Here is a 12,318-nt window from a genome sequence, read left to right on the forward strand (position 1 = left end):
TGCCAGTACAATGGTAATAAAAGAAAATACAAAATTAAAGGGACTCTCCAGTGCCAGGAAAACAAGCCACCCCTTCAGTGACTTATCTGAATCCAGCGCCGATGGCGCTGGGTCAGGCTCCTCCCCTGCTGACAGCAGCCACTAGAGGAGGACTTTACCCTGCACGGTAATTATTGCAGTTTATAAAAACAGCAATAATTACACTTGCAAGGTGATGGGAGTTGGCACCCAAGCCACTCCAATGGGCAGAAGGGGTCTGGGTGTCTGGAGTGTCCCTTTAATGTAAAGGCAAAACCTCTTAGGGGAGTCCTACAGTAACAATTCACCTTGTTTTCAGCTTAAGAGTAAAATATGTGAGATCGAGAGGGATCATTTTTATTAACCCTTAATAGAGAACAAATGGGATGGGCGGCAGCACTGTAAGCAGTGCCATACAAAAGCAAATTCAAACATAAATTATGCCGAGGAGTAGTGGGCGTTTCAGCACAGGGCTTAATTTTTCATGTTTGTATTATGCTTTTTTTTTTTTTAATTAGCCAATCTTTCTAACTGTCTCCACAACCCCTACAGAAGGGTGGGAACATAATGTTGCCATATCTGTAATCATAAAATTGATAGCCGTGGAAATTGTGTTTTTGATTAATTTATGGTAGCATTGACTTATGGTTAAAACTAATGCATGGAATGGAAAGATAATAATGGAATTATTTCTGTTAAAATGTATAATATTTGATATTAATGCAGCTCACTAATGTTTGACTTCTCAAAATGTAAGATCCCTAAGAAAGAAAGCCAGTTGTGTAGTTTGAGACTTCCTCCACTTTATCTTCCCATACTAAAAGAGCATACTCCACAGGTGGCTCAGCCTCTCTGAGTCTTCACTGGCTCCCCATTCACAGCAGAATCCTACCTGACCTACAAAGCCCTTATTACACACTGCTCCCCAGTACCTTCCTAACTAAACAAATATACTCCAACCTATCCAGTAAGATTTAACACTGGCCTGCTCCTTGCATCTTCTATTTTCACCTCTTCCCAGACTTCTCGTGACACGTGCTGTCAGACTTTCCTCTTGTTTGACAAACCTCCAAGTGCTTCATAAAGACATTCTTGTTCAGGGAAGCATACCACTCAACAAATGGATTCCATTATATAACCAATAAATGACCTCATATCCGAGTGTATTAACACATATCTCACCTCTCCTATCCATATTGATTGTAAGTTCCCACAGGAAAACGTCCCTCAACTGCTTCTGTATTTGTACCTTTACTTTTTACTTACTTGTGGACATAAAATTCTTATCCCATACGATATATACACTGATCAGCCACAACATTAAAACCACTGACAAGTGAAGTGAACAATATTGATATCAGTAAAATGGCATCTGTCAGTTTTTTTTTTTGTGTATGAAGCAGAAAAATGGGCAAGCGAAAAGATCATCAGCATCAGAACGGAAATGTCCACGAGAAGTGGCAACAGACATCCAGTAGACTCTAGTTGAGTTGTCAAACTGTTCTTGAAAACAGTAGACTGCTTACTATGGAAACGCACCATAAGCATAATGCTGTGCTTGGAGTGTGCCTTTAAACTATAGGCTTAGTTATGTACCCAGTGAATAACATACATCTGCTCAAGTTGAGTCAGACCCCTGCTCACTAAAAACAGGCACGGCCAGGGAGACACACCACATAGATGCAGTTTACTGGTTCTTCAGGGAAGAGACCTTGATGAGAAAATCTTAGCCTGATTAAGCTGGCCAGGCTGCAGTGGTTTGGTCCATTCCCAGGCCAAGTTACAAAATGACTAACATATATTGAATACAAAAATATTTACTGATGTCACATGGTATAAATACAATCTGGCAGAGTAGAAGTGCTTTGTCACATAGCTGCGAAAAGTCTTGGTTAAACTCCAGAAATCAATTGCTAGAAGTGATCCATGTCTAGGATGTTAGTGCTTTTCGAGCCATCTCCTGAGCACCTCCCTGAGTCTCATTTCCACCGATGAAACCACTGGCATGGACGAAGATACACCCTTGAATCCCACTGACAGATGAGAGGTCATCAGAGCGCAGACCACGCCAGTCCTCTGGCAGAGACAGCCTAAAAGGGAAATATAGGCCATTCAGATTAAACTAAATCCTCATACACTGGGGTTAATCACATCATCAGGAATTGTGGACAAGTGACAAAAAGAATGTGGGCCATTAAATAAAACCTGCAATTATTTTGTCAACTGTCCTCAAAGCCTAGTGAGATAAATAAAACTGGAAAACTTGAACTCCATATAAATGCATATGCAGCAATAATAGGGCTCTTTCTATCTACCCATGCCTAAAGTAGAAAGGATGAGAACTCTGGGAACAGACAAAAGCTTGGAGAGACTCGATAGCTTGCCGTTCAGTACATCCCCGCTCAGATCTCAAAATAGTTTTTGCTCACTTGTGCCATTACAGAGAAAACATATCTGAAACATAGACTGGTCCCAACTGTACGGGCAGTGCAGATCCGAAATGCCAGCAAGTTCGTTCCCTCTGCACGAGAGATACAGCAACCCCAGACTATCGTTTCGGCCTTCTTTGGGCCTCGTCAGTGAGGTGTAGCGGATATCCCTCTAGGCACAGTGAGCACGGGGTCCATGTCTGGATTACACTTTTAACTTGGGGTGAGCCAAGTTAATGCACTAAAGCAAAAAAATAAGAAAATATGAGAACGGACAAAAGCTTAGAGAGACTGATTGCTTTCCCTTCAGTACTTCCCCGCTAAGGTCTCAAAATAGTTTTTGCTCACTTGTGCTATTACAGAGAGAACATATCTGAAGCATATCAGACTGGTCCCACCCGTACAGGAAGTCAAGATCCGAAATGCCAGCAAGTTCCCTCTGCACGAGAGATGCAGTAACCATACTCTACTGTAGGTTGGGGCAAGAACAGCGGATCTTACCCCATACTGCCATATTCCCTCCTACTCATCACATTTCAGTAACATTTCTCTTAAACGTCCCTTTGACTTTACTATTTCTACTCAAAGTCCAACCCTTCTACACAATATTCAGGCCTACCCAAGGGGGTCCTGTACAGTTCTCAATGAATTGGTGAATGTTTCAGTGAGTATTCTTTCAAAACCTGGACTTTTGGGCTCAAAGGTTACTATTTAAACTCCTTCACTACTAGCCAAGCCTTAAAAGTTATTTGCCACCACAAGTCTGGATGGTCCATGGTACGACCAGGAGTGAATTTTCTACTCACTAGTGCTAAAATGTGCCACACCCCCTGCTTTCAAACAGTGTGGGAATTTTCATCGGGTGATGTCACTCCTACAGTCATGGCTAAACTATGGCAGTACCACAATAGGGTTAGCTCCACCCACTCGGTTAACCCTATTATGATGCTGCTATGGATCTATCCTGGAACAAAAACTATGGTCACTATACCTATATTTTGTTTTATGAACCATTTGCAATATTTAATAAAAGGTTAAAAGAAAAAGGCTTCTAAATAACTGGAATTAATGAGATATTATACAAGTTTACTAACCGATTCTGGAAAGTGTTGGGGCCTAGTGGGACACACTGTATTCTCCACTGGGCACTCTGATCAGGATACAGGACATACTTGATCTGTTTCTCCAGACCCATCTCCTTCTCCAGCGTAAAAAGATGCTCCTTCCAGGGACAGCCCCCTTGAGCTAGAACAATAACTTCACCACTATTATCCACCTGGAATAGAAACAGAACAAATCATATCATTAGTAGGGACACCTGCCTGGTCACAATAGACATCCAGTGCCTGTGGTTTGAATGTGAGTCCATCAGTGACTTGGATTACATTTTTGAACTAGCACCAGCAATTTTATCATTTCCAGTATCAAGAGGCCACTTTATGGAACACGTTATGTTAAAGTTCACCACCATGTTGCTACCTGGAATCTGGTCCGGATTGCTTCCTCCACAAGAGCACGAGCTGGCAGCCAGGATCGATGATAAAAATCCAGCCGGGAAACAAATTCTATACCAGTCAACTCCATTGCCCTTCTAAAGCCACTCTGCAATAAGAAAGTTTTATGAGCCAAGAGCTTTGTGCAATGTGTGTGGTAAAGCCTAGACAAATCCCACCTATAATGGTCAATATGCAGGGGAGATGCACTAGACATAAATTGGAGCCAATAATGTTTAAATGTCATATGTTGGTTAGTAAAAATGATAAATATTTTCTCCTAACTTAATACTGATAGCCCATGTAGATGACTATTCACAATCAGGAGAGTATACTTATAATCTATATACTAGCTTCAAAAACAATGTATAGACTAGATCTGTAAGTCTGCATGCTGTAACATTTGATGTCACATTGGAATTCATTACTGAATTTAAAATACCAAGCAAACATCACTGTTTACAGAAGGGCTGGCAAAAGCTCAGGCATTACCTCTGTGTCTTGGTCAGGTTCATTCCAACGTGGGTTAAGATGGCCGACACGTGCGCTTAGGTTGCTCGATATGGAGTAGCGCTGCTCGCAATCACACTGGGATATGCCATTATCAATTGCATCTATTTCTTCAACAAAGTTTTCATACATCTGATTAACAAGAGGGCAATTCATTAATTCCCATACATTATTAAACCTAAAGCAATACAAAACTTACAAATCCATTAAAAAATAAAACAAAAAAAAAAATGTCCCATTGGAATTCATTCAAAAACAAGAAAATACAATAAAAGTATATGGGAGGATTCAGAATTACAGGACTAAGAATATTTGCATGTTCTGAGTGAACATGAGATATGGAATGAAACAAAAAAAGTTCACTTCTGGTGACACATGATTGCCAGTATTTATGTCTCATGAAAGGTTGCAGTTATTTAGGAATGTCAAACCCTTTACTTACTGGAATTGGCAGAATATGATGGATCTATGCAGGAAAGATTTGTGACACGGGATATCTGGATCTGACACTAGACAATCAACACATGTTACCTTAATGAAAAGGATAGGGCCAACCACAGAAGAATAGGATGAGAAAGTACTAAATTGATGATGTTATAACACCACTTACTTTGCCATCATTAAAGGAACACTTCAAGCACCATAACCACTAAAGCGCACTGTAATGGTTATAGTGCCAGATGTGCCCTGATTTCACCACAGAAGTAGTGAAACTAATGAGTAAAGGTTTGACTTCTCACCTGGGGCCTAATAAGTGCTCTCCCCTGGCTCCTCTCAGGTGGAAGCTCCTGGTAGGAGCCTCCATTAGCTCCCCCAAGCCATACAATGCAGGCCTAGCACGTTGCTGAAAGAAGGCAGAGAGATGGCTCAGCAGACCCCAGTTATGAAATCAAACTATTACTTAACAGATTAACTACTTACATTTGGGTCACCAGGGCATCATAACAACAACAGCAGCAGCAGCAGTATGCTGTAGTGGCCATGGTGCTTAGAACATTCCTTTAAAATTTTATTCAGGAAATGATTAATATCCAAATTAGTTTTTTTTAGATTGTATTAGTTCATTTGATGTGTGAAATAAAGCAGTTACGTTTATGCATTATTATTTCATCAGCGTTTTGGAGTCGAGCGCAACTTACTTTGTCATACAATACAGGGATAATGGGGTCATCCTCTTCTGTATTTAACAGGGTAGCAAGTATCTGAGATCCAAAGTGTGCATAGACAAGGCCAGCACTGCTCATTTTAGTGACCCATGGCTTGTCAGGGCACAAGCTGTGCATGCTTTCTGAGAATGATCTGGAGAAATTAAAGATTTTGAGAAAATAAATAAATCAATCTGAAAGACGACTAAACAGAGCAAGAAGCAAAACTAATTTGATCACAAGCTACACCACTGAGAACTCTGCAATCAAAAACAATTCAGTCCAAATAGAAAACTTTACCAGCTTTAGTATAGCATATACGGTAATAGTCGCACACCTTATGTGGTGGTGGATTAAATCGTACTTTATACTGGTCTCTGTGTCTAACTTTTAAATGCTATAGTAAAGCTGGTAAAGTGTTCTATTTGGACTTAATTGTTCTTGATTGCTGAAATCAGTGGTGCAGCTTCTAATATAAAATCGGATTTCCCCGTTATCTGTCGTATAGATCTCTGGATAAACGCAAGTAAAAGCCCAACAAATTCACTAAATGGTGTTTTCTAAAGTTGGAAATATATTCTAATTGCGGGCGTGAAATTTGCATTTTGGGATGAAGATCTGGAGCAAAACTAACCTCTGATGGTGGTCATAGCGATGGCGGGCTGGGTCATACTCGCCACCCACATCCACTACAACATCACACTGGGCCAAAAGCTGAGGATCCCGGGTCCTCACAATCTCTGCATTCTAAAAAATGTGAAAGCAAAGATAGTTTATCATAAAGCACCATAGAAACACGCACAAAACGTTCTTAACCCAGACACATACATACACCTCACAAAATGTAAAAAGAAGAATCAAGTGCAGAGGTTTATTTGATAAGCAGCAAAGAGAACTGAAAACCAATATCTGACAGCTTGGCCAGGAGAATTATTTAGATCAAAATTACACAAGCTGGTATTTAGTTCTTAAATAACCAATACATTTATTTTTATAATCATGATACAAATTCAACAAAGTGCTGTCAGCATGTGCTAGTTAACAGCTCAGCAACACTACTGCATTACATTTACACCAATGGCATTGACCATTGTATTTATCTGACATAATGTAAGCACACTTTACCCGTATATTAACTATGGAAGATTCAAACATATGCTGCTGCAGTTCCATTTCAGAACATAGTTATTCTGAATATGGAAGCCCCCACCAATAACATGCGTTCAACAATAGACACCATAAAGCCCTCTAACAAGGTCTTATCCATGCCATGCTTGTGCCAGGACGGTGCTTAGTACAATGGCTGCCCCCATAGATGCTCAGAATTTTAGCCCAGAGCTGCTCAGCAACGCCCTGTCAAGCAGTGAATGGAGAATCATGGCCTATTTCCCAGCCACATGTAACCTTTGGAACTGCAACTACTGTGGACTACACTTCCCATGATGCACTCCGAGGCCTCATGGTGTTGTAGCCCACAGCAGGTGGCTTCCCATGATCTAGCCCCCCCAGCCCAGGCCGTGAAGGCTGCCCTGAGACCCCCACCCTGTAAGGCTCCAGCGTCCTCAGCAGGTAGCACGCGAGCGCCTCGTCGCAGTGGAAAGTCCCGTTGTGAGTTCCGATCTTGGGCGCCATGAGTCGCTCCTCCCTCCGTGGGCGCTTTGGGTCTTCAGGCATCAAGAGAGCCGAGGAGGAAGCGGCAGCACGGGCGCTCACACAGTACAGAGACAGCAACTGCAGCGTGCGGGAACACAGGCCCCGAAACACCATGTGGAACCAAATATTGCGGGCAGGAAGAGCGGCCGGAGACAATACGTAGCCGCACTCTGCACTTCCGGAGCCCACTGTCTCCATGGAAACACACTGATACATCTCTCCCAAGTGTCCATATGTGATAGGAATAGTCCCTATCTTGTCCTGTCTAAATGTTCCCCTTTTCCAAGAGCTCCATATTTGACACAAGTAATGTGTCCTTAAACTGCAATAAATGTGTTTAGAAATCAGTCTGTGAAGATATGAGACATGCCCCATGTTCTAAATTACATTTCATGTTCTAAATTACATTTACATTTTTGTTGCCTAAATTGTTATTAGCAAGTCACCAATAGTTTTTCACGACAGCCCTGCTACTGGTCACACCGCTGAATTAAAGTGTCACACTTTGTCCATTTGAAAAGTTGGGAGGTATGACAAGCGGTAGACAATACAACTGGTAATAATAAAACACACTGCATAGTAGTAGTGATACCGGAGAAACTGACGGAAGCCAAGCACAGAGAGATGGACACAGGTTTCTTCAGGAAGGAAGAGATTCTTTATTCGGTTCACCGATCGGGACTCAGAGGGACTAATGTCACCAAAATACAACAAGTTCTGAGCCCCGGACAATAGTGTAGGCTCCTTATATAAGTATGTAACTCCAACCATAAGTAGCTCCACCCACACATTCTCTTACCCAATCAAAACGAATAAGAACTAACTTCCTGTTTGACCGCATGGCTTGCCCAGCACAATGAAGGAGGGGAATACTACATCCGGTATTCTCGCACATGCTCCGTACACTACTGATTGTATCTTTGCCACGTGCAACCAACCGACTGATACACCAGTATATGCACGTACACATGCCACGTGGTAATCTCGGCCTACTAAATTTATTTTTACAGAGATTCCACCACATTCCCCCCTTTGATGCCTCTGATATTTTCACAATTACGGAGGCATCACTTAACCTTAGTTTGCATATACCTCAGGTTGCCATGAACCAGACCAGACCTTGCGACTAATGACGTGAATCCCTCAACATTCCTCTTCCTGCACTAGTTCTCCCTGATTTAGAGCCTCATATCTATATATGGCCATTATCTGTGCAGCAGCCTGCACAGACCTAACTACCAAAGGAACAAGACATGGTAGGAGAAGACACAGCATTAAGATTAGCATAACTCCACCTACCAATGCCTTAAGTCCTCCAAACTGCTCATACCAATTACCAAACCAACTACTTGGATTATACCCTTTCCATACCTGAGTAGGCACATGCACTAGTTTAACCATATGGCTAGTAAGCTCAGCTATTGCTTGCCCTTCATCATCTATTTGAAGACAGCAATTGCTTAGGTTAAACTTCCCACATACACCTCCCTCTACTGCCAATAGATAATCCAAAGCTAATCTATTTTGGTAAAACGGCTGTCCTCATCCTAGTATTATGCTTCGCTAGGAGATTGAGCGCTTGTGATGTCTCATTGGTAATTATCTCAACCACTGCTTGTAACCTTATAATGCGGTTGAGCATATATATTGGGGTTCTGTATCCGAAAGTACCATCTTCTGCCCATGTGGCTGGCCCATAATAATCTATGATACGCTGGGGAGGCCACTCATTATCTTCCCAGGTACCTATCTCTAGGGGTCCCCTTTTCTTCCTATGATTCACATCATACACTTTAACTCCCAAAGTCTCTCCTGTTTCAATAGGCAACAAGAAGAAGGATGGTTTGAGCATACCTAGCACACATGCCCCTTCCCAGTCCTGTGGTAACTCCGAATAGGCCTTCTTACCACAGATCCAGTACAAATTTGCTGGGGCTTTCCAACTAGATGTGATAGATAGATCAAACCACACGTCCTTTAAATTGGCATAATTTGCAAACGGGTTAGGTGGTTCTGAGACATTTGAAGCCGACCACCAGGTTGTATTCTTTGTATTATCATCATAAGCTTTTTGCCCTAGACAAGTTAGTTCTCCTACAGATGTGTTAAACATTATTCCTTTTCTTGCTATACAAACATAACCTATGATGGAGGTCTTTAATCTCCACTCAGATTTACCTCTAACACTCATTTGATAATCGGCTTGTGAAGATATTATTTGTTCAACTGTCTCAGAACCGGACATTACCTCCTTTGCTTCCCAAGGCCATTGGTCTCCCATGTTAGTACCTCTGTGGTGGAATCTCGGTAAAAATAAATTTAGTAGGCCGAGATTACCACGTGGCATGTGTACGTGCATATGCTGACGTATCGATCAGTTGGTTGCACGAGGCAAGATACGATCAGTAGTGTACGGAGCATGTGCAAGAATACAGGATATAGTATTCCCCCTCCTCCATTGTGCTGGACAAGCCATGCGGTCAAACAGGAAGTTAATTCTTATTTGTGTTGATTGGTTAAGAGAATGTGCGGGTGGAGCTTAATATGGGAGGAGTTATATGCCTATATAAGGAGCCTGCACTATTGTCCGGGGCTCAGAACTTGCTGTATTTTGGTGACATTAGTCCCTCTGAGTCCCGATCGGTGATCCAATAAAGAATCTCTTCCTTCCTGAAGAAACCTGTGTCCATCTCTCTGTGCTTGGCTTCCGTCAGTTTCTCCGGTATCACCTCCACATACATAGCAGTTGGTCACATTAAGACTACCAGCAATACTTTCAGCTAAATCTATAAACAGGTTTTTAGCATTATGGGGGATCTTATTATCTACACTCATCTCTTCATAAAAAGAATGGAAAACCTGATGAGTTTGGGATGCTACGGTATTGATAGCCTTGATAGCCTTTGAGAAAGGCGCTCTTCATAGTGCCGAAACGCGTTAGGCAATGGATTTTTAAACACAGCACTTTATTATTTTCATTTTCACTGTTTGGGGTGTTTAACTAGGGTGAGAGGAGTAGAAGCCTGTATGGAGCTTTGTATAGGGAAGTAGTAGCTTATTCTTCTGACTGGCTTTGTCTCACTGCCGACTATTTTGTTCTAAAAAGTCAGTGTTAGGCATGTTGCTACACTGACTCCAATAGCAACCTGCAGTGCAGCGGTTCATAGCCACCCATTGGGTCTTGAGGGTTTTTTTCTTTACCAGCTGACTACTCTAAGAGCATGAGCCTTCTAGATATAAAAGCTAGTATGTCATGTAGTACGGATTCAAGTAGAACCCTCCAGCGTTACCACTACTAGGGGCAAAGTGTCCTTTTATCAGTATTGTGCTATGGTTCACTGGGTATTCACCTGTTCATACTAGTCTATATAAGGCATCTATAAGCTCTACTGTAACCATTTCTAGGGGCTCAGTGTATCTTTATCAGCGGTCAATATAGCCCACACTTTCGTGTGTCCAAGGTAGCGGCTTTGTGGAGAGGCAGGGAGAACTGCAGTAACTTTATGCCCTATGTGTACACTTTAGCCAATTAGAGTAACTATTTATCACTGATCCGGCAATATCCTCTAGTGTAGCCAGTTCTAGGAGCTTTAGTGTCTCCTTATTACGTTTTGGCCTTTTTCTCACTGGGGATCTATTTGCACTCAGTAGTCAGTTTGAGTAATTAGTATACTCTATTGCAACCATTCACTGGGGTACGCATTCTTTCTTCTAGCTGCCTCTCTACCGGATTTCGATGCTATGCTTATTAGCATTTGTATTTACCTGGGTATAGGATATTTACCCTCCTCATACCCCTTGCTTTAGCCTCTTCCTTAGCTCCCCGAGCTTCGTTGGTCTCCTCTCCCCCTTATTTAAGTGTTTGCATTTCATTTTATCATTATATTTTTTATTTTTCTTGTTCATGGTTATGTATACCAATTAAAGATTACTAACTTTTAACAGACAACAGAGATTCATATCTCATTGGTGTTTCCCGGACTTTCTGTCCGTGGTTTACACCTCTCTTTTTCCTACTGGGACAAATATACTTATCGTTAGACCCATACGTTCTCTCCCATTTAAGATCCCCACATACATTCCACGGCTTTCTACCACTTGATATCGCCTTACATGCATCAAATAACAGAACACCCGAAGAATGTACGGTTTCTAATACTGTTTTATTTATTAGGGTCCCCTGTGGATCTCCATTCCGGAGGGTCAACCAAATCGTACGGGGTTGATACTCTGGATTGAAGCACTTAGGGTCTCCTACTCCTAAATGGCATACACTATATTCTATACCTAAGTATCTACACCTAGACACATATCCCTTACACTCATATTGTGAATGCCAAATTAGGGTCTGGGAAATATGGTTACCTGTTATAGTAGTCTTAATGCAAACCTCACAGCTAGGAGTGTCGGTACCTCTACCTTCCTGAATATTTAAAAACACAAAAATACACATTATCAAAAACACTTCTTTCGACGTCTTCATCCTCAGTCTTCGTCCGTGTGATGGCACCTCAGCTTCCAGGATGTAAGGGCTGCAAGGAATGGAGTTCTGCTCTACCCTTCACAGAGGTCCATTCGAGACACCCTGGCTATGACACGTGGGTAAGTGGTCAGGCTTTATTATGGCCGTCAAAACACTCACTTACTGATCTCTTTAAATACAATTGTAATCCCAATATCTCCTCGTCACTCCGACTGAGTCGTGCGCTTTTACCGGATCTTGCAGGGATTCTCTGGATCTGGTGTAGCTTGCCAAGAATCTACTGCTGCTGGTTTAACCCTGGAGTGATGAATCCACGGAGTCACTTCAGCCACCTTTATTGCTGTAGGGGTAGACAAAAGAACAACATAAGGACCCCTCCACTTAGGCCCTAACGGTATACTGTTCCACTCTTTAATCCACACTTGATCTCCTGGATGATAGCTATGAACAGGGGGATAAATATTCACAGGTAATCTATCTTGTACCCATTTCTGTACCTCCTCCATAGTTTTACCCAACTCTACAACCTGCTGCCGGGTAATTCCTTCTCCCAACTGACTCAAATCCCCCCTTAAGTTACCAAGTAC

General features: G+C 42.0%; 1 protein-coding gene across 1 annotated transcript; it reads right to left on the reverse strand.

Annotated features, from left to right (window-relative positions):
• Positions 1–1,817: 1,817 nt before the first annotated feature.
• Positions 1,818–7,461, reverse strand: MYG1 (MYG1 exonuclease). Its single transcript, XM_063444822.1, has 7 exons — positions 7,138–7,461; positions 6,230–6,342; positions 5,590–5,749; positions 4,433–4,582; positions 3,927–4,049; positions 3,542–3,723; positions 1,818–2,108 (listed from the first exon to the last, which is right to left on the reverse strand). The coding sequence occupies exons 1-7, from the start codon at positions 7,444–7,446 to the stop codon at positions 1,949–1,951; spliced, it is 1,197 nt and encodes a 398-aa protein (XP_063300892.1). The 5' UTR covers positions 7,447–7,461; the 3' UTR covers positions 1,818–1,948.
• Between the last annotated feature and the right edge of the window lie 4,857 nt (positions 7,462–12,318).

This window comes from Pelobates fuscus, chromosome 1, assembly GCF_036172605.1.
Source record: "Pelobates fuscus isolate aPelFus1 chromosome 1, aPelFus1.pri, whole genome shotgun sequence".
NCBI classification, from domain to species: domain Eukaryota; kingdom Metazoa; phylum Chordata; class Amphibia; order Anura; family Pelobatidae; genus Pelobates; species Pelobates fuscus.

What these genes read in the sequence shown, in the direction of transcription:
- MYG1 (XM_063444822.1), bottom strand. Translation starts at nt 7,446, where the DNA reads ATGGAGACAGTGGGCTCCGGAAGTGCAGAGTGCGGCTACGTATTGTCT. An exon ending in CGCTATGACCACCATCAGAG is followed by an intron (nt 5,750 to 6,229) that starts GTTAGTTTTGCT and finishes TAATTTCTCCAG; the next exon opens with ATCATTCTCAGAAAGCATGC. An exon ending in AACCTGACCAAGACACAGAG is followed by an intron (nt 4,050 to 4,432) that starts GTAATGCCTGAG and finishes TTCTTATTGCAG; the next exon opens with AGTGGCTTTAGAAGGGCAAT.